Source organism: Pongo abelii, chromosome 10 (assembly GCF_028885655.2).
Source record: "Pongo abelii isolate AG06213 chromosome 10, NHGRI_mPonAbe1-v2.0_pri, whole genome shotgun sequence".
NCBI classification, from domain to species: domain Eukaryota; kingdom Metazoa; phylum Chordata; class Mammalia; order Primates; family Hominidae; genus Pongo; species Pongo abelii.
The window spans coordinates 1,929,826-1,954,229 of NC_071995.2; the positions used below are offsets into that span (position 1 = coordinate 1,929,826).

The following is a 24,404-nucleotide window of genomic DNA, read 5'->3' on the forward strand; positions in this document are numbered from 1 at the left end:
GAAGTGGGTCCAGGAGACCTGCAGGTGACCCTTAACTTCAGGGACTCCTAAGTCAGGGACAGGAGAGGGAAGGAGGAAGACAGAGGAGATGTAGGGACTGGTTGCAGGGGGCAGTTCTCACTGAGGGAGAGGTGTAAAAGTGAAGATCAAACTGTGAACTGTGGCCTGGTCTGTGTGCATGGAGGTAAGAGAGCGCCAGAAGGTCAGGCTGTTCATAGAATACTAAGGACATCCTAGCACCGTCTGACATCAGTTACAGCACACAGGGAAGCCGGGGTTGCCTCTACCCACCTTCTGCCAAACTCACACCCAACACTCCAGGCCACCTTCAGCAGGTATGGCCTATGCCCGGCTTCTCTCATCGGATTTCATGGTTCCGAAAGCCTTCGCTTTCCAGCTCCCGTGGCATGACCACAACACTCCCAGGTGAGGGAGGCCCACACAGAGCACCGGAGCCCTGGCCCCTCCTGCCAGGCTGGCTACTGGCAGGCAGATGAATGCACAGGTGATGGAGAGGAAGTGCAGGTGCCAGGGTTCACAGGAAGACAGCTCAAAGAAGATCCCCTCCTGTCCTCCTTCTCCCCACCCACCTGTCTCTCATCAAACCTGGACACACAGGGCCCTATGAACACTTAGACAAGGGAGGGAGAGCCCTGCCCAAAGGCAGCCAGCTCGTCCCTTCTCAGCAGCAGTCGGTAATGGTCAGATGACATCTGCTGAGCATGGCCTTGTTGGCTGAGCCCCTTTAAAGTAGACTAATGAGCTTTTCATCCCAAATTTGGCCAGATGGCTTATGTCTACTATTAACAGGTGCAGGTAAGCATGCCACTGCTTTTGGACGTAGAGCAACTCAGAAGAAAGCTGACCATTGCATCGTTGAATTCCCAGCCTCCTTTGTCAGCACGGGGACTGAGTTCTGGCCAGTGAGAGGTGAATTCTGGGTTCTGGCAAGAGTCCCTGCAAGTTTCCCTCACAGGGGCGAAGTATCCCCCTTCCCCTTCCACAGCCTGATGCTTAAGTGTGGTTTCAGTTGACTCATGTTCCACCAGCCTCCTGAGCACGAGGATGAGGGCCACATCCCTGGGACAGCAAAGGGGACGGCAGGGAGGAGCCTGGGTCCCTGATGACCAGACCAGAGAGCTCGTGGTCAGCTCTGGGCTTTGTTTACCCAAGGGGGACATTCACTTCTATCTTATTTAAGCCACTCTTTTTGGGTCTCTCTGGAGCCCAGCCTGATACATCATCACTGAAGCAGGTGGCTGCCTATGTGATGGGGATTTGAGAAGTGGCAGAAAGGTCTCCCTTCCCCCAAAAGGTCCCATCTGAATCTCTCCCTTTGATGTTCATTCTTTTGTGCAAGTCATTGCTGCCTGCAGTCCTTTGAAAATGCAGGGACCCAGGAAGGGAGAACATGTGTTCCAGCTGTGGGATGGTGGATTCTTGGTCTGACCCCTTTCTCCCCCAGGGAGGGATGATGAGGGAGGTGAGGACTGTGGGGGAGGAGGGAGGAACAACTTCGGAGCAGGGACCCTGTCCATGGAGAGCACCCCGGGCAGGTCTGCTGGGGGTCTAAGACAGCATATGGGCAGTGGTCCCATTAGTGGGCTGAGGGCTGTCAGGAAAAGAGGAGGAAAAGCATGGAAAAGCGGCTTCATTCACCCCTTCTTAACGTTCCCTAAGGAGGTGCTAGGCCCACCCCTTTCCTGACCAAGGAGGTGACTTCTTGCTCCCTGGGGTCCCTAACTCTGAGGTGGGCTTCTCGAGCTGGGAGCTACTGCCAGGCTCACCTTGCTGTCCATGTAGGCCTCTGTCCAGATGATGTCATGGTCGTGGTTGATGACCATGGGGCGGCTGAGCACGTGCAGGTATTCCATCACGTTCTCCTGGGTGTCCGCCAGGGTTGAGATCTGCGTGTAGTAGCCTGCAGTGGGGAGGGCCGCGTGGGTGTGGAAGGCAGGGCTTCCCTGGGAACCCCTCGCCAGGGCCTGCACCCTCCCCAGCTGCTGACGGCTCATAGCCGAATCCTCTCTGGAAACTGGCCCGGGGCACAGGGAGCTGCTTCCCCACAGTTGTGTCCTTTACCCGGGGCAGCCGCAGGCCAGTGGGGGGCCAAGGCTCACCCTGCCTCACCCTGGAAGATCTCTGAGGGGCTCTCCCACCCAGAGCTCCGCAAAGGAGCAGCAGGGCCTGATGCAAGGGTGTTGGGGGTCAGCTTCTCCCTCTCCCAGCCCCGCCCTCCCCACTTCCTCACAGGAGCATCTCATGAGAGTGCCCTGTAAGCTTTCTTCGGTCATCTTAGGCCTCTTCAGGGAACCCAATCAGAGGCAGAGATTTCTGCCTCTCCACTCCTCCTTCCTCTGGCCCTTGTCCTTGCTCAGGTTGTGGGGTGGGTGTTATAGCCTATTCCCTGGAGCCATGGTGACACTCCAAAGCGCAGGTGGCGCAGAAGGCTGTGAATGGCCTCTCCATTCTCCTGGCCCCCACCTCCCACCGTGTCCATCCCCCTCGCCAGTGAGATGCAGCACCTCTCTGCTCCCAGCAGGTCTCAGACCCTTTCAGCATGCTGTTCCCTCTGTCTGGAACACCCTTCCAGTCGCCCCACTGACTTGGAGAGTGCCTTCCTCATGGCCCCTGGCACCCTGAACAGTCTGTGTCTCTCCACTATCAAAGCACATTTCAGGCTGTATCGTGGGTGGTGGTTTACTCGTATGTCTCCCTGCTGGACAATACCAAGAGGCAGAGACTGACCCTGAGTCCATCCTGATCCCTCTTGGTCCCCCAGTGCCTGGAAATGGTGCCAGGTGCATAGTGGATGCTCAGTGAATTTTTGTTGAATCATTGGGGTCTGGTCAGAGATAGATGAGGACCATTCACACACAAAACATTATTCCAGAGAAAACAGTGACCCTCTGCTTTTTGTCTGGGAGCAGAACCAGAGTCCATGGCTTAATTTGCCAAAAGAAAGAATGGGGGCAGGATGGAGACAGAGCTGACGTTGTCTCACCTTGCTTTTTCCAAATACGAAGGAGGGACTGAGGCTGTTGTTCTTGATGTAGCACTGCTCCTCTTAGGGGCCCATGGGGAAGCCCGTGCTCAGCACCTCCAGGGCTGGGTAACCCTGTCCCCTGTGCTCAGGTGCAGGTGGGAAGGCACCTGCCGGCCCGGCACTCACCTTTGTTGTTGCATGCAATCCACTTCATGCGGTCAGCAAAAGACACTTCTCTCCCAATGAGGTAAGTGAAAACTCGGACCTAACCCACAAGACACAGATGCACTCAGCAGCAAAATTCCTGGCCATAAGTAATGTTAACATTGTTTATGTGAGTCTTAGATGTTGGGCCCAGTGCTTCTCAGTCTTCGGGTTCTCCAATTTCACCCCCTGAGGCCCAGGCAGCAACACAATTTGCCCAGGGCCATGGGGACTGTGGGTAGGTGCCAGGCTGAGATTTACAGCCTGGCAGTTCTGATGTCCCCAAACCATATTCTGGTCCCTCACCCCAAACCTCCTACATCAGGCCTCTGTGTCTCGGGTTGCCATAATTTTGGAACACCCAATTAAAATGTATTTGAAAGCAAGAATGGCTCTAATAGGAAAGCAGATTTGAATGGGGGCCATCCTTTTAGGGGCCCTGCTGGTGATCCCATCCATGGCAGCAGGAGAGGCTTTTTTCTCTCTGGACACCTGCGGGAGGGTCACCTTACAGTCTGGCCAGTTATACTTCTCAAACACCGGCTCATAGTCCTCCACGGCGCCGTCGCTGATGAGCATGATGGCCTGGTTGCAGAGGCTTCCTTGCTTGGCCTCTTGGAACTGTGTAGGGAAGAGGAATGACCATGACCACAGGCCAAGCCTGCCCCCCTCCACCTGCCGCCCTCCACCTGCCCCCCCCACCTGCCCCCCTCCACCTGCCCCCCCACCTGCCCCCTCCACCTGCCCCCCTCCACCTGCCGCCCCCCACCTGCCGCCCCCCACCTGCCGCCCCCCACCTGCCCCCCTCTACCTGCCCCCTCCACCTGCCCCCCCCACCTGCCCCCCTCCACCTGCCCCCTCCACCTGCCGCCCTCCACCTGCCGCCCTCCACCTGCCGCCCCCACCTGCCCCCCTCCACCTGCCCCCTCCACCTGCCGCCCTCCACCTGCCGCCCCCACCTGCCCCCCCCACCTGCCCCTCCCACTTGCCGCCCTCTACCTGCCCCCCCACCTGCCCCCTCCACCTGCCCCCCTCCACCTGCCGCCCCCCACCTGCCGCCCCCCACCTGCCCCCCTCCACCTGCCCCCCTCCACCTGCCCCCCTCCACCTGCCGCCCCCCACCTGCCCCCCTCCACCTGCCCCCCTCACCTGCCGCCCTCCACCTGCCGCCCCCACCTGCCCCCCTCCACCTGCCCCTCCCACTTGCCGCCCTCTACCTGCCCCCCCACCTGCCCCCCCACCTGCCCCCTCCACCTGCCCCCCTCCACCTGCCCCCCCGCCCCCCCCACCTGCCCCCCTCCACCTGCCCCCCCGCCCCCCCACCTGCCCCCCCCACCTGCCCCCTCCACCTGCCCCCCCGCCCCCCTCCACCTGCCCCCCCCCACCTGCCCCCCTCCACCTGCCGCCCTCCACCTGCCCCCCCACCTGCCGCCCTCCACCTGCCCCCCCACCTGCCCCCCTCCACCTGCCCCCCTCCACCTGCCGCCCTCCACCTGCCGCCCCCCACCTGCCCCGCTCCACCTGCCCCCTCCACCTGCCGCCCTCCACCTGCCCCCCCACCTGCCGCCCTCCACCTGCTCCCCTCCACCTGCCCCCCCTCCACCTGCCCCCCCCGCCCCCCCGCCCCCCTCCACCTGCCCCCCCGCCCCCCTCCACCTGCCCCCCTCCACCTGCCCCCCCCGCCCCCTCCACCTGCCCCCCCCACCTGCCCCCCTCCACCTGCTGCCCTCCACCTGCCCCCCCCACCTGCCGCCCTCCACTTGCCCCCCCACCGGCCCCCCCACCTGCCCCCCCACCAGCCCCCCCACCTGCCCCCCTCCAACTGCCCCCCCACCTGCCCCCCCCACCTGCCCCCCTCCACCTGCCGCCCTCCACCTGCCGCCCCCCACCTGCCCCCCTCCACCTGCCCCCTCCACCTGCCGCCCCCCACCTGCCGCCCCCCACCTGCCGCCCCCACCTGCCCCCCTCCACCTGCCCGCCCCCACCTGCCGCCCTCCACCTGCCGCCCTCCACCTGCCCCCCTCCACCTGCCGCCCTCCACCTGCCACCCCCACCTGCCCCCCTCCACCTGCCCCCTCCACCTGCCCCCCTCCACCTGCCCCCCTGCCCCCCTCCACCTGCCCCCCCACCTGCCCCCCTCCACCTGCCCCCTCCACCTGCCGCCCCCACCTGCCCCCCTCCACCTGCCCCTCCCACTTGCCGCCCTCCACCTGCCGCCCCCCTGCCCCCTCCACCTGCCCCCCCATCTGCCGCCCTCCACCTGCCCCCCCACCTGCTCCCCTCCACCTGCCCCCCCCGCCCCCCCACCTGCCCCCCTCCACCTGCCCCCCCGCCCCCCTCCACCTGCCCCCCTCCACCTGCCCCCCCCGCCCCCTCCACCTGCCCCCCCACCTGCCCCCCTGCACCTGCCGCCCTCCACCTGCCCCCCTCCACCTGCCGCCCTCCACCTGCCACCCCCACCTGCCCCCCTCCACCTGCCCCCTCCACCTGCCCCCCTCCACCTGCCCCCCTGCCCCCCTCCACCTGCCCCCCCACCTGCCCCCCTCCACCTGCCCCCTCCACCTGCCGCCCCCACCTGCCCCCCTCCACCTGCCCCTCCCACTTGCCGCCCTCCACCTGCCGCCCCCCCGCCCCCTCCACCTGCCCCCCCATCTGCCGCCCTCCACCTGCCCCCCCACCTGCCCCCCCACCTGCTCCCCTCCACCTGCCCCCCCCGCCCCCCCACCTGCCCCCCTCCACCTGCCCCCCCGCCCCCCTCCACCTGCCCCCCTCCACCTGCCCCCCCGCCCCCCTCCACCTGCCCCCCTCCACCTGCCCCCCCCGCCCCCTCCACCTGCCCCCCCACCTGCCCCCCTGCACCTGCCGCCCTCCACCTGCCCCCCCCACCTGCCGCCCTCCACCTGCCCCCCCACCTGCCCCCCCACCTGCCCCCCTCCACCTGCCCCCCCACCTGCCCCCCTCCACCTGCCCCCCTCCACCTGCTGCCCCCACCTGCCCCCCTCCACCTGCCGCCCCCCACCTGCCGCCCCCACCTGCCCCCCTCCACCTGCCGCCCCCACCTGCTGCCCCCACCTGCCCCCCTCCACCTGCCGCCCTCCACCTGCCACCCCCACCTGCCCCCCTCCACCTGCCGCCCCCACCTGCCCCCCTCCACCTGCCCCCTCCACCTGCCCCCTGCCCCCCTCCACCTGCCCCCCCACCTGCTCCCCTCCACCTGCCCCCTCCACCTGCTGCCCTCCACCTGCCGCCCCCACCTGCCCCCCTCCACCTGCCCCCCCACCTGCCGCCCTCCACCTGCCCCTCCACCTGCCCCCCTCACCTGCCCCCCCCACCTGCCCCCCCACCTGCCCCCCTCCACCTGCCCCCTTGATCTGCCCCCCTCCACCTGCCCCCCCACCTGCCCCCCTCCACCTGCCCCCCTCCACCTACCGCCTTCCTCCCAGGCCTCCCCTCCCAGGCCTCATTACAGCAGGCACCTGCTTCAGGATCTGGAAGGCTTCTCTCAGGGCTTGGTCCACGACCCCCACACCTTTGACCATCAACTCCTCCACCAGCAGTTTGAAATGCTGTCATGGGTGAGATATTAGAGAAGCATCAGGGGGTTGAGTGGGCCAGTGGAGCTTCATGTTTGGTGTTAATTTAGGAGGCTGTTTAGGGCCATCCAGAAGGACATGATTGCAGGGCCTGTGTCTCCATGATGCAGCTCAGTTCATGGACTGGTCCTCTACAATAGGTGTTTCTCAAATGTCCCCAAGATAAACTGAAAGAGGGTGAATGACTTGGTGCACATCCATGGCCACTATTGGCGGGAAATGCCAAGTGTGAAACTGAGTACAGGGGGAGGACAGTTCTGGGATGGAGGCAGGGTAACCTCGGCTTCCAGACCACAGCCCGCAGACCGCAGCCCAGGGGTGCGCACTTCACAGAAGAAAGTGTGGAGGTGCCCAGGGCAGAGGCCCGACTTCAAGAGGAACTCAGACCCCAACTCCTCCATCACAGAGGGAGGAATCTATGATGTGCAAAAGCTCTCTTTAAAAAATTATTGCCATGTCCTCTCCTCCTTGGTCTTTTACCAGAGAAAAGGACGACACTCAATGAAGTTTAAATTTGTCCTCCTTTCAGGGAAGCTGCTTATGAAAACTGACATAATGGAAAGGCCTAGGTGGGAGGCAAAAGGGGAAATTGAGTCCTATATAATCCACACGGTGAAAAACCAGTCCTGAATAAGGAAGGTTCCCTTTGATATGAGGTCTCTATCTGCTCACTGTTTGCTCTGATAAGCAGCAGTGTGTTTACAGGGAGGTTCCCTGGGTTGTTTGCAGGGTAACGTGCTCTGCTGTCATTCCAGGTGCCATGGGAATAAGCAAAAGGGGCCACAGAAACAGTCTACAGAGACAACCGCCCACCATCCAGACAAGAGCAGGGGCTTGGAAGTCTCAGGCCACAGTGGACACTCACCTCTCGATTGTCTCGGTCCGCCTGGACGAGGATCCCTTTAAAACAAGGCTCGATGTAATGGACGTAGTCATTGTACTGCAGTTGCAGTGAGTTGAGGGGAGGTGGGGGGAGAATAAACAGCATCAGGTTGCAAAGTCCAGGCCCAGCAAAGACACTCACTCAGGTCACTGGGTGGTCAGGGGTTGTGGGTCACCTTGGTACCTGTGTATGATTTCTAGAGCAAGTGAGAGCTATTCTAGAACAGGAAGGCGTATTTACCGCAATGATATTAACGAAGTCATTCTCCCCCAGGGTGTCCAAGATGGTGGTGATGGTGTGCTTGGCAATAGTCATCCTCAGCCCCTTCATACTGCCGCTCACGTCCACCAAAATCACTATGTCCTTGGGAGAAGTAGCAGCTTGAATGTACCTGAAGGAAGAAAGGGACATGCCCAAGATGGGAAAACCAAAGCCGGGACCAATACCTGACCAAGGGGTCTGCAGTTATTTCTCTTCAGATGCTGGCTCAAGCTCACCCAAAGTTCAGGACAACCCATCTATGCCAGGTGTTACATGCTTCATAACCACTTGACAGTGCTGAAGCCATCTGGGGTGGCAGTGGTTGGGGATGTGCCCACCTAACAGGCCAGGTCAAGCCCTGCAGGTAACTCTTGTTCCTTTTGATTTAGACCAACCAGGGTCCCTGAGGGGCTGGCAGCAGAAAGGGAGAGAGCTGGGCTTCAGATTCTGTTACAAACTTGCCAAAAAAGCGGTGTTGAAGGAGAGGAGAGCCTAACAAAAGGTTGATGTGGAGACAGCTCAGTGTCCTGGCAGCAGGTTTAGGTTGGGAAAGACAAATGTGATCAGTCCTGGAGCAAGGCAATTGTAGAGGGAAGGGAGGAATGCTGGCCCTCTTCCTGCTCTTGGGTCGGGTTAGGGTTCTACACACCCAAGGCAAAACCCAAAAGCTATGAGATAAATACCCGGGCCGCAAACCTTTCCCCTATGAGCTCTTACCAGCCGCGGTTTCGGCAGTCAAAAGTAATGACTCCATTCTCATCAGGTGTCCATTTTATACCTGGGAGAATAAAGACTCGTTCTTTTACTAGCTTGGTGAGGCCACCCCAGATCCCCTGGCCGGGTGTGGACCCCCAGGATGGCCATGATCCCCAGGGCAGAACAGCTTTGGAGCTAGGGAACAGGGTGGGGAACACTGGGACATGCCCTGTAGACTGAGACAAGCTGGCAAGGAGACATCTACCAGCCAAACTGCCCAGATGCAGAGCTGGGGGTAATTTCACAGGTAGGTCCACATAGGTGGTGCCTGGGACTAATTTGTGAGGCAAAACCTCATATCAAATAGTGGAGGGGGAAGCTTTGGAGAAGTGTGACTTTTAACATCCATTACCATCCAGCAAAGTGTGGACAAAATGTTGAAAAAGGCAAGTGCTCTGACTTCTAACCCACTTGCCTCTAGGTGTTAAGCTCATTAGCACTCAAGATCCTTCCTGTTGGCTGGGATGGGAGAAATGATTTGGCTCTATGACTGTAGGCTCTTTGAGGTCAGAGATTCCTAGAACCCAGCAGAGTATATGCTTAATAAATGTCTGTTACTTGAATGAAAGGACAAATGAATGGATATGAAAGATCTTGCATTGACCCAGTAGCAGAATGCTGGTGTAGATTTTTATCCTATTCCCCTAATAAAAAAATTTGTATAGATGCACAGAAAACACTGACATGATCCACAATAGAATCTTGATTTGAAAAGACTTTATGATTGGGAATAGTGGGTTTAAAATAAGAAGAGTAAAAATAACAGGTGGAATTGCAATATGTTGTGATTGGGATAGACAAAATGATTGTAGCAGTATTACGAATGTCTAGAAGCTCCAAGGGCCCTTCCTACTCCACAGTGGTTAGGCTTCAGATGACATACACCCTTTGAGGCACTGCTGGCATCTCAAAGGTAGGAGAGGTTTTCAGAGACCATGCTCTCAAAACCAAACAAATGAGAACGGAGCCCCAGGGGTGAGGCGTATGTGTGAGGTCAGCACCCAAAGCCTTGAAGGTGGGAAGCAGAGCCATGGGAGTGTGATGTGATGGGAGCTTGAGCACCACTGGTCTGACCTAGTCTTGCAGGCAGTCATGGGAGGTGGGGCTTTCCTGAGGCCCCATTCTTACAGCAACATGGTCATGGGGAATTTGATCCTTAGAACAGCAATGAGGAGGAGAAGCTGAGTCTGAGATTACTGGCTCTTAACCAAAACCTTCGAAGAGGACTTTGGAGGTCCTGGATGAGGGTACCCTCAAGTCCAAGTGGAAACAGAAGCAAATTTTCTTGTGGATTCCCAACTCAGACCCACTGGACTCCGAAGAGGACAAGAAGCATGGCCTCACAAGCAAAGATCGCCAAATACATAAGGAGCAGACCCCTATTAGTGGGAAGCAGCAGATTCAAGAGCTACCTCAAGAGCTGGATATAGCTTCTCAAGAATTACAGATGTTGGAATGGCCAAATACCAAACACAAACTAGGTAGGTATGAGAAGAACACACAATACAAAGAACATATAAGAAATGACCAGGAATGAAGAAACAGCCTTACAAATATGAAGCTTTCAGAGATGAAAAAATGTATAGGTTGAAAAAATAAATTAAATGGATAGTGCTTTATTCATGGGTAAAAAGAAAATGCATACATTTGTGGATGTATCCAGAGTTCTACTGAGGCTGGAATGAGAAGGTTTAATACACATCTGATTAGAGTCACAGAAAGAGAAAAGGGAGAGCATGGAGGAAAGGTGATGGTTAAAGAGATGATATTGGCAAATATTCTAGAACTGATTAAAAATCCAATTCCACAGATCCAGGAAGCACAATGTATCCCAAACAGCATGAATAAAAAGATATCCACATATAGACACATAGTAGTGGAACTGCAGAGCTTCGAAGGCAAATAAATAAATAAACAAATACCATGAAGGCAGCCAGAAAGCCCACAACACCTACAAAGGAAGAGCAGTTAAACTGGTATATTTTCCCAACATCAATGAAAGCCAGAAGACAGTGGATAAACAGTTTTAAGCTGTTGAGAGAATATAATTATTGATTTAGAATTGCATTGTCAGCAAAACTATCATTCAAGAATGAGGATAAAAGGAAACATTTGTAGATAAACATAATCTAAAGCAGTTTATACTGAAGGCCCCACTGTAAAGGAACTTCTGGAAGACTTACTTTAAGAAGAAGGGGAATGATATGGGAAAAACATCCTGACATGCATGTGGGAATGGTGAACAAATAAAATGGTAAATAAGTCATTAATTCCAAGTAAGTAATGTTTATATCAAATAACAATACTTGTGTGTCTGATTTGTGGGGATGAAAAATTTGAAATATTGACAATAGAATGGAAGTCTAGAATAAAGAGATAGAAACACAAAAGTTCTAAAGGCCTTTGCTGACTGAGACGAGAGTAAAAATATTATTTAATTTTAATTTTTTATTTTTAGAGATGGGATCCTGCTATATTGCCCAGGATGGTCCTGAACTCCTGGGCAAGGGAACCTCCTGCCTCAGCCCCCACTAGTAGCTGGAACTATAGGTGCAAACCAGGTTCCCAGCTTAATTTTAAAATGTTATTGTATTAAATATGCCTGATAAGACTTCAGGGGTAATAACTGAAAGAACAAAAACAAGGGGACAAGTTCTAAAGTGCTAGAGAGAAAAAAAGTTATATTGGGGAAATTTATTTTTTAAATGTTAAGTATTTAAAAAGGAAAAAAGGAGAAAAAGAAAATATAAAAACACCAGGACAAATAAAAATTTAAAAAATAAGATAATAGACTTCAAGATGGCTGACTAGAGGCATCTGGTACTTTCCTCCTCCACAAAGAAGGACAAAAATAGCAGGTAGATAATCACACTTCGAATAGATCATCCAAGAGAGAACACTGGAATTCAACAGAGAAGTGACAGGAAACACCTAAAGCAAGGAAGAAGACAGAAGCAAGTCACCCTGCTTGGACAGGATTGGCTGGGAGCCTCTCCAGGTTCCTCAATGCAATGAAAGGATAAGTGAGAGACCCCCAGAAGTCCACATTCCCACCATGGATTCCTGTAATCCTAGCCGCAGGAGAGCCTCTAGACTCTTGTAGGCCTTAAGACTAACACAGGGAGCTGCCTGGAGTCTGGGTGAGGGCATTGCTCCAGAGAGGGAGCTCACACTGGATCTCATACATCTCCAGATCCCTAAGCAGCTGCAGCACAGCACGATATCAAGAGTTCAGACTCCACCAGACTGCATCCTGCCTGGGGGCCCAACAGCTTCTGGATCTTCATATCCCTGGAGACCCACTGACATTTCCTTCCCACAGCCACCACTGTGGCTGGATGCTGCCACCAGGGCTGAAGCGTGAGCTATTGGCAATAACCCCACTGCCCTTGGCAGTGAAATCACCACAAATTTTCATGCACCCTGAAGACAAAATCCTCCATGTACAGCCATTGCACTGTGGGCTGCTGCCAACAGGGATGAAATACAAGTGAAGCAAGCATTCGTCAGCCGCCTGCATCTGGCTGCTGCCACTGAAAGCAACCTCACCCTCCCCAATAGCAGGGCTGCCACACAGCCACTGCTGCCCCAACCCGAGCATTCCACCAGGGGCCAAGGGATCACCCCACCCTTGCCTACCACAGCCAGTGTCTGCATGCCCCAGCAGAGGGCATTGGGACAGGTCTACCTGACCTGGCTCTGTGTTCCCCCCACCCAGTGCCAGTATCCTGTCTGGGGCCTGGGAACTGCCCAGCCCACTCTATCACGATTGGCACCTGAGAACTTCTCCCAGCGTCCTGAGTTCAGGGCCACTCAACTTCCTGCTACCACCATAGGTTGCACCCACCCTTACATGCAACCCACAGGCCTGGGGACTGAACTGCCCAGCTCATTGCAGCCACTGCCAAGAGCAGCACAGACCACTTAGGAGGCAGAGGGTTGCCCCACGACTGCTAATGATTGCATCACCTTTGCCACACCCACTTCTCTGGGGACTGAAAGCCTGCCCAACAGCCTGGCCCACCACTACTACTACTGTCCCCTGAGCAAGCTACCTGGAGGCCCAAGAATTGGCCTGTCTGGACCCACTAACACCAGTGCCAGTATACACCTCCCTGGGACCCAAGGACATGCATGCTCGGCCCACTGCAAGGACAGGATCACCTGGCATCCTTGTCCCCAGAAAAACTTCACCACAGCCTCCACTAACAATGCCACCCTAAGCCACTAAGGAAATCACAGACACCACAGATGCTGTTTATAGCTGAAGAAATCATATGGAGACTACACTACTGCATGCATCTAAGATCAAAGTCAAAATGTCCTACCCAACCAACACCATAGATATAGCTTTAGGAAAAAGTCCTCCCATATAAAAGCAAATTTTAAAAATGGGAAGATGCAACTATTACACCAGATGCACAGATATCAATGTAAGGACACAAGAAATATGAAAAAGCAAGGAAATACGACACCTCCAAAGAACACAATAATTCTTCAGCAACAGATTCCAATAAAAAAAATTTATATAATACCAGAAAATGAATTTAAAATAATATTAAAGAAGCTCAGTGAGATGCAAGAGAATACAGAAAAGCAATGCAAAGAAATAAAAAAAACTCAGGATATGAATAAGAAATTTGCTAAGAAGATAGATATCATTACAAAGAACCAAACAGAAATTCTGAAACTGAAGAATTCATTAAATGAAATACAAAATACATTTGTAAACGTTAACAATAGACTAGATCAAGCAGAAGAAAGAATTTCAGAACTCGAAGACAGGTCTTTTGAAATAACTCAGACAAAAATTTTCTTTAAAAAAAGAATAAACAAAGCCTATGTGACATACAGGACATCATTAAGTGGCCAAATGTTCACATTTTTGGTGTCCCATAAGGCAAAAGAAACAAAAAGGATGGAAAGCCTATTTCACAAAATACTAGCTGGAAACTTTCCAAGTCTAGCAAGCGATTATGACATCAGGACACAGGAAGCTCATAGATCCTCAAACACATATAATTCAAAAAGGTCTTCTTCACAGTACATTGTAGTCAAACTGTAAAAAGTTAAGGACAAAGAGAGAATTCTAAAAACAGCAAGGGAAAATTGTCTAGTTGCTTACAAGGGAACTTCCATGAGACTAGCAGTGGATTTCTCAACAGAAGCCTTTCAGATCAGGAGAGAATGAGATGATATATTCAAATTTATTGGGAAAGGAAAAAAACTACTAGTCAAGCATACTACACCCAGCAAAGTTATCCCTTATAAACAAAGGACAAATAAAATATTTCCCAGATAAGCAAAAGCTGAGGGAATTCATCACCACTAGACTTGCTCTACAAGAAATTCTTGAATTGTCCTGAAAAAGAAAGGACAATATCTACCATCATGAAAACACATGAAAGTATAAAATTCACTGGCAGAGCAAACACAAATAAGGAAGAGAAAGGACTCAAATGTTACCACTACAGAAAACTACCAAACCACAATGATAAACAATAAGAGAAAAAGAAAGGAACAAAGGATATCCAAAATAGCCAGAAATCAATTAATACAATGACAGGAATAGCTCTCACATATTGATAATAACGTTGAATGTAAACAGATTAAACTTTCTATTTAAAAGGTATAGACTAGCTGAATGGTTTAAAAAAAATGAACCAACTATATGCTGTCTAGAAGAAACTCATCTCACCTGTGAAGACATATACAGAATGAAATGGAAGAAAAAAGATATTCCACGCAAACAGAAACCAAAAGCAAACAGGAGTAGCTATACTTATATCAGATAAAACAAACTTTAAGTCAAAAACAGATACAGAAAAAAGAGATGAAGGAGGTCATTATATAATGACAAAGGGATCAAGTTAGCAAGAGTATATAGCAATTCTAAACCTATGTGCACCCAACACTGGAACACCCAGATATATGTGGCAAATATTATTAGATCTAAAGGGAGAGACAGACTCCAATACCATAACAGTTGGAATGTAAACACCCCACTCTCAGCATTATGTAGATAATTTAGACAGAAAATTACCAAAAAAATTGGATTTAAACTGCATGTTTGACTAAATGGACCTAGGCATTTACAGAACATTTTATCTGACAGCCACAGAATGCACATTATTCTCACCAGCACATGAAACATTCTCCAGGACAGATCATATATTAAGACACAAAACAAGTCTCAGTAAATTAATCCCGGCACTTTGGGAGGCTGAGGCAGGTGGATCACGAGGTCAGGAGCTGAAGATCAGCCTGGCCAAGATGGTGAAACCCCATCTCTACTAAAAATACAAAAAAAATTAGCCAGGCATGGTGGTGGGCGCCTGTAATCCCAGCTACTCGGGAGACTGAGGCAGAGAATTGCTTAAACCCAGGAGGCAGAGGATGCAGTGAGCAGAGATCACACCACTGCACTCCAGCCTAGGAGACAGAGCAAAACTCCATCTCAAAAAAATATATAATAATAATAATTGAAATAATTTTTAGTATCTTCTCAGACTACAATAGAATAAAACTAGAAATCAATAACAAGAGAAATTTTAGAAACTATTCAAATACATGAAAATTAAGCAACATGCACCTGAATGACCAATGGGTCAAGGAAGAAATTAAGGAGGAAATTTAAAACTTACTTGGAACAAATGAAAATTGAAAAACAATATACCAAAACTTGTGGGATACAGTAAAAGCAGTATAAAGAGGACAGTTTGTAGCAATAAGTGCTTACATCAAATAGTAGAAAGATTTCTAATAATCTAATAGTACACCTCAAGGAAATATAAAAGCAAGAACAAACCAAACCTAAAATTAGTGAATGGAAAAAAATAATGAATACTGCAACAGAAACAAACAAACTAGAGACTAAAAAATTATGAAGGATCCACAAAATGAAAAGTTGATTTTTAAAAAAGATAAAATCAATAAACCGCTAGCTAGACTAACTAAGAACAAAGAGAGAGGACCCAAATGAACAAAATCAGAAATGAAAAAAGGATACATTACAATGAATACCACATAAATAGAGACCATTATAAGCAACTACACACTAAGACAAACTGGAAAACCTAGAGGAAATGGATAAATTCCTGGACACATACAAGCTACCAAGATTGAACTGAAATAAATAGAAAACCTGAACAGACCAATAACACATAATAAAATTGAACCTGTAATAAAAAGCCTCCCAACAAAGGAAAATCTAGGACCAGATAGACTCACTGTCAAATTGTACCAAACTTTCAAAGAACTAACACCAATTATCCTCAAGTTATTCCAAAATATTGGAGAGGATGGAATTCTCCATAACTCGTTCTGTGAGGCCAGCGTTACTCTAATATCAAAACCAGCTAAAGACACAACAACAACAAAAGAAAACTACAGGCCAGTATCCCTGATGACCATAGATGCAAAAAATCCTCAACAAAATACTAGCAAGCCAAATCCAACAGCACATCAAAAATATAATATGCCATGATCAAGTGGGATTTATACTAAGGATGCAAGGATGGTTCAACATATGCAAATCAATAAAAGTAATACATGACATCAAAAGAATGAAAGACAATAACCATATAATCATCTTCATAGATGAAGAAAAAGCACTTAATAAAATTCAACATTGCTTCATGGTTAGAAATTCGCAGCAAACTAGGCATAGAAGGAAAATACCTCAACATAATAAAGATCATATATAACAAACCCACAGGTAACATCATACAGAATGGGGAAAAGCTGAAAGCCTTTCCTCTAAGAACTGGAACAAAAAAAAGATGCCCACTTTCACCACTCCTATTCAACATAGTATTCTAAGTCCTTGCCAGAGCAATCAGGCAAGAGAAAGAAATAAAAAGCATCCAAATTGGAAAAGAGGAAGTCAAACTATTCTTCTTTGCAGATGGCATAATCTTATATCTAGAAAAACCTAAAGACTCCACCAAAAAACTCTTAGACATGATAAATACATTCAGTACAGTTACAGGACATAAAATCAATATACAAAAATCCGCAGTGTTTCTATATACCAATAATGAACTAGCTGAGAAAGAAATCAAGAAGGCAATCTCATTTACAGTAACTACCAAAAAAGTACCTAGGATTAAATTTAACCAAGAAGGTGAAAGACCTGAATAATGAAAGCTACAAACTGATGAAAAAAATTGAAGAGGATACAAATGAGAAGATTTTATGTTTATGGACTGGGATAATTAAAATCATGAAAATGACCATACTGCCCAAAGCAATCTACAGATTTAATGCAATGATTATCAAAATACCAATGCCATTTTTCACAAGAGTAGAAAAAAATCATAAAATTCATATGGAACGGAAAAAAAAGTCAGAATAGCTAAAGCAATCCTGAGTAAAAACAAAAACATAAACAAAAACAAAAAACAAAGCTGGAGGCATCACACTGCCTGACTTCAAAGTATGTTTCAAGGCTGTTTAGTAACCCAAACAGCATGATATTGGTATAAAAACAGACCCAAAGACCAATGAAACAGAATAGAGAACCCAGAAATAAATCCATATATTTACAGCCAGCAATTTTCTTTTTAAAAATTAATTACTTAATTAATTAGTTTTTAGAGGTAGGGTCTTGCTCTGCCACCCAGGCTGGAGTGCAATGGCGTGCAAGACTCACTGCAGTCTTGAACTCCTGGGCTCAAGCAATCCTCTCACCTCAGCCTTCTAAATAGCTAGGACTATAGCCATGTGCCACCACACCTGGTTACATTTTAAAATTTTTTGTAGAGATAGGGGTCTCACTATGCTGCCCAGGCTGGCCTCAAACTCATGGCCTCACATGATCCTCCCACCTTGATCTCCTAAAGTGTTGAGATTACAAGTGTGAGCCACCGTGCCTGGCCTCAAGCCAGCTAATTTTCAACGAAGGCACCAAGAACATACAACAAGAAAAGAACAATCTGTTCAATAAATGGTGCTGGGAAAATTGGATTTCCATATGCAGAAGAATAAAACTGGATCCCTATCTCTCATGATTTATAAAAATCAACTCAAAATGGATTAAAGACTTAAATGTAAGTCCCCAAACTATAAAGCTACTAGAAGAAAACGTAGGGGAAATACTTAAGAACATTGGTCTCTACAGAAATTTTATGGATAAGACCTCAAAAGCACAGGCAACAAAAACAAAACAAACAAATGGGACTCTATTAAGCTAAAAAGCTTCTGCACAGCAAAGGAAACAATCTACAATGAAGAGACAACCTGTTGAATGAGAGAATTATTTGCAAACTATTCATCTGACAAGGGACTAATATCCAGACTATCTAAGAAACTCAAACAACTCAACAGTAAAAACAAAACAAAACAAAACAAAACAAATAATCCCATTGAAATGTGGGCAAAAGACATGAATAGACATTTCTCAAAAGACATGAATAGACATTTCTCAAAAGACGACATACAAATGGCCAATAGATATATGAAAAAACGCTCAATATCACGAATCACAAGGGAAATGCAAATCAATACTACAAAGATATATCATCTCATCCCAGTTAGAATAGCTATTAATAAACACACACACACACACACACACACACACACACCCCCACACAAAACAGATGCTAGCAAGGATGCAGAGAAAAGGAAACTCATATGCCATTGGTGGGAATGTAAATTAGTATAACCACTATGGAAAACAATATGGTGATTTCTCAAAAAACTAAAAATAGAACTACCATATGATGCCACTACCTAGAATGTATCCAAAGGGAAAGAAATCTGTTTATCAAAGGTATACCTGCACTGGCATCTTTATCACAGCACTATTCACAATAGCAAAGATACAAAATCAATCTAAGTGTCCATCAAAAGATGAATAAAGCAGATGTGGTATATACATAGAATGGAATATTTGGCCGCCAAAAAAATGAAATGCCATTTGCAGCAACATGGATGAACTGGAGGGTGTTAAGTGAAACAAGCTAGGCACAGAAAAACAAACACTGGGCCAGGAGCGGTGGCTCTTGCTTGTAATCCAAGCACTTTGGAAGGCTGAGGCAGGAGGATCACTTGAGGCCACGAGTTCAAGACAAGCACTACGTGTTCTCGTTCATATGTGGGAGCTAAAAAAGTTGATCTCATGGGGGTAGAGAGCAGAATGACAGATACCAGAGTCTGGGAAATGTGTGTGGGTGCGTGGGGGAGGAATAAAGAGGAAGGTTAGTGGGCACGAACATACAATTAGATAGAAGGAATGAGCTCTAATATTTGATAGCAGAGTAGGGTGACTATAGTTAGCACTGCATTGTATATTTCACAATAGTTAGAAGAGAGGACTTGAAATGTTCCCAACACATAGAAATGATAAATACTCCAGGTGATGGACATCCCCAAATACTCTGACTTGATCATTACACCTTCTATGCATATAACAAAATATTACATATTCCCATAAATATGTGCAAGTATTATGTATCAGTAAAAATAAGATGATAGCACATTCAAATATACCAATGTTCACAATAAAAGTAAATATGCGTAACTTGCTAACTAGTAAAAGAGATTGCCAGTTTGGATAAAAATTTAAAAGCTATAAACTATTTTCAACAGATACGGCTAAAATGACAGAAAGTTTGAAAATAAAGGGATAGAGGAAAAAGCATATATCAGGTAAATACTAAGCATGAGCATGCTGCTGTCACTCTATGACTATCAGACAAAAGACATTAAAATAAAAAGTGTCGTAGGAGTTAATAAGGATCAAGCAAATATAAAATCAGCAAAGATACAGAAAATTTAAGCAATACAGTTAACAAGCTTGATCTAATGGCATGTATAGAAGTTTTCATCCAACAATGAGAGCACACATATTCTTCTCAAGCACATATGGAATATTTACAAAACTTGATGTCACACTCGGCCATTAAAATAAATTTAAATTTCACATAGTATATGCACCAAATTCTTGGACCACAAAACAACTGAGTTAAACATTTAGAATAAAAAGGTAAATATAAATATTTATCTACATTCCCATATTTGTAAATTTAAAAACATACTTTTAAATAACTGAAATATTGAAGAAATTACAGAGAATTTTCAAAATATTTAGAAGCAAATGATAATTAAAACACTACCTCCATACCAAAACTACAGGCAACAAAAGAAAAAATAGATAGACTGGACATCAAGATTAAAAACCTGTATGTATCAAAGGCTACAGTCAACAGAGTGAAAAGGCAACCCATAGAATGGGAGCAAATATTTGTAAATCATCAATCCAACAAGAGGTTAATGTTCAGAATATATAAAGAACTCCTATGACTCAACAACAACAACAACAACAACAACACCTGATTTAAAAATGAGCCAAGAACTTGAACAGATATTTCTCAAAGATGAGCAAATGGCCAATAAGCACATGAAAAGATGTTCAAAGTTATTAATCATTAAGGGCATGCAAATCAAAGTTGCCATGAGATACTACCTCACACCCATTAGGATGGCTACTACCAGAAAAACTAAAAAAAACTAAACAAAAAGAAAACTGCAGAAAATAACAAGCTGGCAAGGATTTAGAAAAGTCGGAACCCTTGTGATAGAGGCTGCATCATTTTACATTCCCACAACTGTGTGTGTGTGTGTGTATGTGTACATATATATGTATACACACAAAATGAAATATTATTCAGCCTCAAAAAGGAGGGAAATTCTGACATATGCTACAACACGGATGGACCTTAAGGGCATTATGCTAAGTGAAGGAAGCCCATCACAAAATGACAAATACTGTATGTTTCTACTTATATGTTGTACATAGAATAGTTAAATTCATAGAGATTAGCATAGAGGGTGCCAGAGGCTGGGGGGAGAAGAGAATGGAGAGTTATTGTTTAATAAGTATAAAGTTTTGCAAGATAAAAAGAGTTTTGGAGATGGATGGTGGTGATTGTTGCACAACAATGAGAATGCACTTATTATCAGTGATACTTTTAATAATTTCACTTAAAATGGTTAAGATAGTAAATTTTTATATTATATATATTTTGCCATAAATAAAAATAAAATTTAAAAAACCTCACTACCAATCAAAACCTGTGAGATGCAGCAAAAACAGAGCTTCTAGTGGCATAGTGTAGACTTAACATTTATTTTAGAAATACAGGGAGGCTAAAACTTAAAGCTACGTGTCTCATTTAAGAAGTCAGGAGGAGTAACAAAATAGACCCAAAGAAAGCGAAAGGAGAACATAAGACAGAGCTAAGATAGATGAAATAGAAAATAGAGAAATAGTTAAGAGAGTCAACGGAGACAAAAGATGATTCCTGATAAGACTAACAAGATAGAGAAATCTATGGGGAATTGGAAAGAAAAAAATGCATAATACTGTAAATTAAAAGGGGACACAATTACAGATACAGCAGAGATTTAAAAGATGATAATAAGAGAATAATAGATTCATACAAATAAATTTGAAAAGTCAGATAAAATGGATGGATTCTAAATAAAAGTACTTCAAATTTTAAGAAACAGAAAGCCACATTAGCATTACAAGTGATCAATAAATCAAAGCAGTAATTTTATCTTCCCATAAGAAAACATCAGGACTATATGCTTTATAGATGAAATCTATCAAGCATTTGAGGAAAAGATCATTCTAATCTTATTCAAATACTTCCAAAAACCGGAAAAAGAGGGACTATGAAGCTAGTATAATTTTGAAAACCTAACAAGGATAGTAAAGGAATGAAAAATTATGGGACCATTTCACTTATAAATATAGAAGCAAAAATCCTAAACAAAATATTAATAAACCAAATCTAGTAATGCATAAAAGGATAATTTACTATAATCAAGTTAGGTTTCTCATAGGAATGCAAGGATTGGTTAACATTAGAAAATTCAATAGTTAAGCAGACAGAAGACAATATGCATTTCACAAAAGAGGATATACATACAGCTAATAACATATAAAGAAATGCTCAACTTCATGAGCGATCAGGGAAATGCAATGCTAGACCACTATGAAATACTACTTTATACTAAAAAATTATTAACAAAAAATTGTTTTTTTGAGACAAGGTCTTGATCTGTCACTCAGGCTGGAGTGCAGTGACATGATCACAGCTCACTGTAGCCTCAGACTCCTGGGGTCAAGTGATCCTCCCACCTCAGTCTCCTGAATAGCACCACAGGTGCACATCACCACGACTGGCTAATTTTCATTTTTAAAAAAATTTTTGGTGGAGATGAGGTCTCACTATGTTGCCCAGGCTGGTCTTGAATTCCTGGGCTGAAGCAATCCTCCTGACTTGACCTCCCAAAGTGCTAGGATTACAGGCGTGAGTCACTGCACCTGGCCAACAAAAAACTTTTAAGTTTAACAACATTCAGAGTTAGATAAATTGTGCATCAATGGGATCTCTTATTCATTGCTTGTGGGAATATAATTGGTGTGAGTATTTTGGAAAACCAATTCGGAATTTTCTTTTCAAAGTTGAATGCCCACATATCTTAGGGCCTAGCAATTCCATTCCTTGAATGTCATTAGATAAAGATAAACAGGTCAATTCAGCAAGAGGATATAACAATTGTAAATATATATGCACCCCACACTGGAGCACCCAGATATATAAAGCTAATATTATTAGAGCTAAATAGAGAGACAGACCCCAATACATAACAGCTGGAGACTTCAACACCCCATTTTCAGCATTGGACAAATCATCCAGAGAGAAAATCAACAAAGAAACATCATACTTAATCTGCACTATGGGCCAAATAGACATATTACAGAACATTTCCCTCAATGGCTACAGAATACAAATTATTTTTAGCACATGGATCATTCTCAAGGATAGAGTACATTTAGGCCAGAAAATAAGTCTTAAAACATTTCAAAAAATTGAAATAACATAAAGTATTTTCTCTGATCACAATGGAATAAAACTAGAACTCAACAAGAAGAGGAATTTTGAAAACTATACAGAAACATGGAAATTAAACAATATGCTCTAGAATAATCACTTAGTCAATGAAGAGATTAAGAAGGAAATTGAAAAATTTCTTGAAACAAATGATAATGGAAACACAACATACTAAAACCTATGGGATACAGCAAAAGCAGTACTAAGATGGAAGTTTATAGCTTTAAGTGTCTACATCAAGAAAGTAGAAAATCTTTAAATAATCTAACAATACATCTTGAAGAACTAGAAAAACAAAAGCAAACCAAACCAAAAGCTAGTAGAAGAAAAGAAATAATAAAGATCAAACAGAAATAAGTGAAATTGAAATGATAAAAAAAACCAAAGATGAATGAAATGAAAAGTTGGTTTTTAAAAAAGATAAACAAAATTGACAAACCTTCAGCTCCACTAAGAAAAAAAGACAGAAGACTTAAATATATAAAATCATAGATGAAAAAGGAGACATTACAACTGATACCACAGAAATTCAAAGGATCATTAGAGGCTATTATGAGCAAGTATATGCCAATAAATTGGAAAACCTAGAAGAAATGAATAAATTCTTAGACACATACAACCTACTAAGATTGAACCATGAAGAAATCCAAAACCTGAACAGATAAATAACAAGTAATCCTATTGAAGTCATTGTAAAAAGTCTCTCAGCAAAGAAAAGGCTGGAACCTGATGGCTTCAGAATTGCTGAATTTTACCAAAAATTTAAAAAAGAACTGAAACTGATACCAATCCTACTCAAACTATTATGAAAAATAGAGGAGAAGGAAATACTTCCAAACTCAGTACACAAGGCCAGCATTATCCTGATACTGAATCCCAACAAAGACATACCAAAACAAAAACCAACCAAACAAAAAACCTACAGGCCAATATCCTTGAAGAGCATTGATGCAAAAATCCTCAATAAAAACACTAGCAAACTGAATACAGCAATACATTAAAAAGATCATTCATCATGACTAAGAGGGATTTATTCCATGCAAAGATGTTTCAACAAGTGCAAATCAGTCAATATAATACATCTTACCAACAGAAAGAAGGAAAAAAACTGTATAATCATTTCAATTGATGCAGAATAAGCATTTGATAAAATTCCACATTTCTTCATGGTAAAAACCCTAAAAAAACTGGGTATACAAGGAACATACCTCAACATAATACAAACCATATACAACAGACCCACAGCTAGTATCATATTAGATGGGGAAAGACTGAAAGCCTTTCCTCTAAGATCTGGAACAAGACAAGGATGTCCACTTTCACCACTTTCATTATTCAACATAGTACTAAAAGTCCTACCCAGAGCAATCAGACAAGAGAAAAAAATTAAGAGACTCCAAATTCGAAAGGAAGAAGTCAAATTATCCTTGTTTGCAGATAATATGATCTTATATTAGGAAAAACCTAAAGACTCCACCAAAAAACTATTAGAACTGATAAACAAACTCAGTAAAATTGCAGGAGACAAAGTCAATATACAAAAATCAGTAGCATTTCTATATGCCAACAGCAAACAATCTGAAAAAGAAATCAAGAAAGTAATCCCATTTACAATAGCCACAAATAAAATAAAATACCTGGAAATTAATTTAACCAAAAAAGTGAAAGGTCTGTACAAGGAAAATTATAAAATATTGATGCAAGAAATTGAAGATGACACAAAAAATGGAAAGATATTCCATGTTCATGGATTGGAAGAATTAATATAGTTAAAATGTCCATACTACCCAAAGCAATCTACACATTGAATGCAA

General features: G+C 45.9%; 1 protein-coding gene across 8 annotated transcripts in view; it reads right to left on the reverse strand.

Annotated features, from left to right (window-relative positions):
- CACNA2D4 (calcium voltage-gated channel auxiliary subunit alpha2delta 4) overlaps positions 1–24,404 on the reverse strand; it is a 140,181-nt gene that overhangs the window by 95,944 nt on the left and 19,833 nt on the right. For all 8 annotated transcript variants that reach the window (XR_008512291.2, XR_008512290.2, XR_008512292.2 and 5 more), the window contains exons 10-16: positions 8,645–8,705; positions 7,907–8,057; positions 7,649–7,723; positions 6,667–6,756; positions 3,698–3,811; positions 3,173–3,251; positions 1,788–1,921 (exon numbers count right to left, since the gene is read on the reverse strand). Coding sequence is in view for 5 of the 8 variants with exons in the window: in XM_054527860.2 (XP_054383835.1) it covers positions 1,788–1,921; positions 3,173–3,251; positions 3,698–3,811; positions 6,667–6,756; positions 7,649–7,723; positions 7,907–8,057; positions 8,645–8,705 (704 nt within the window). In the remaining 3 variants the exon portion in view is untranslated. The remainder of the gene's footprint in view (positions 1–1,787; positions 1,922–3,172; positions 3,252–3,697; positions 3,812–6,666; positions 6,757–7,648; positions 7,724–7,906; positions 8,058–8,644; positions 8,706–24,404) is intronic.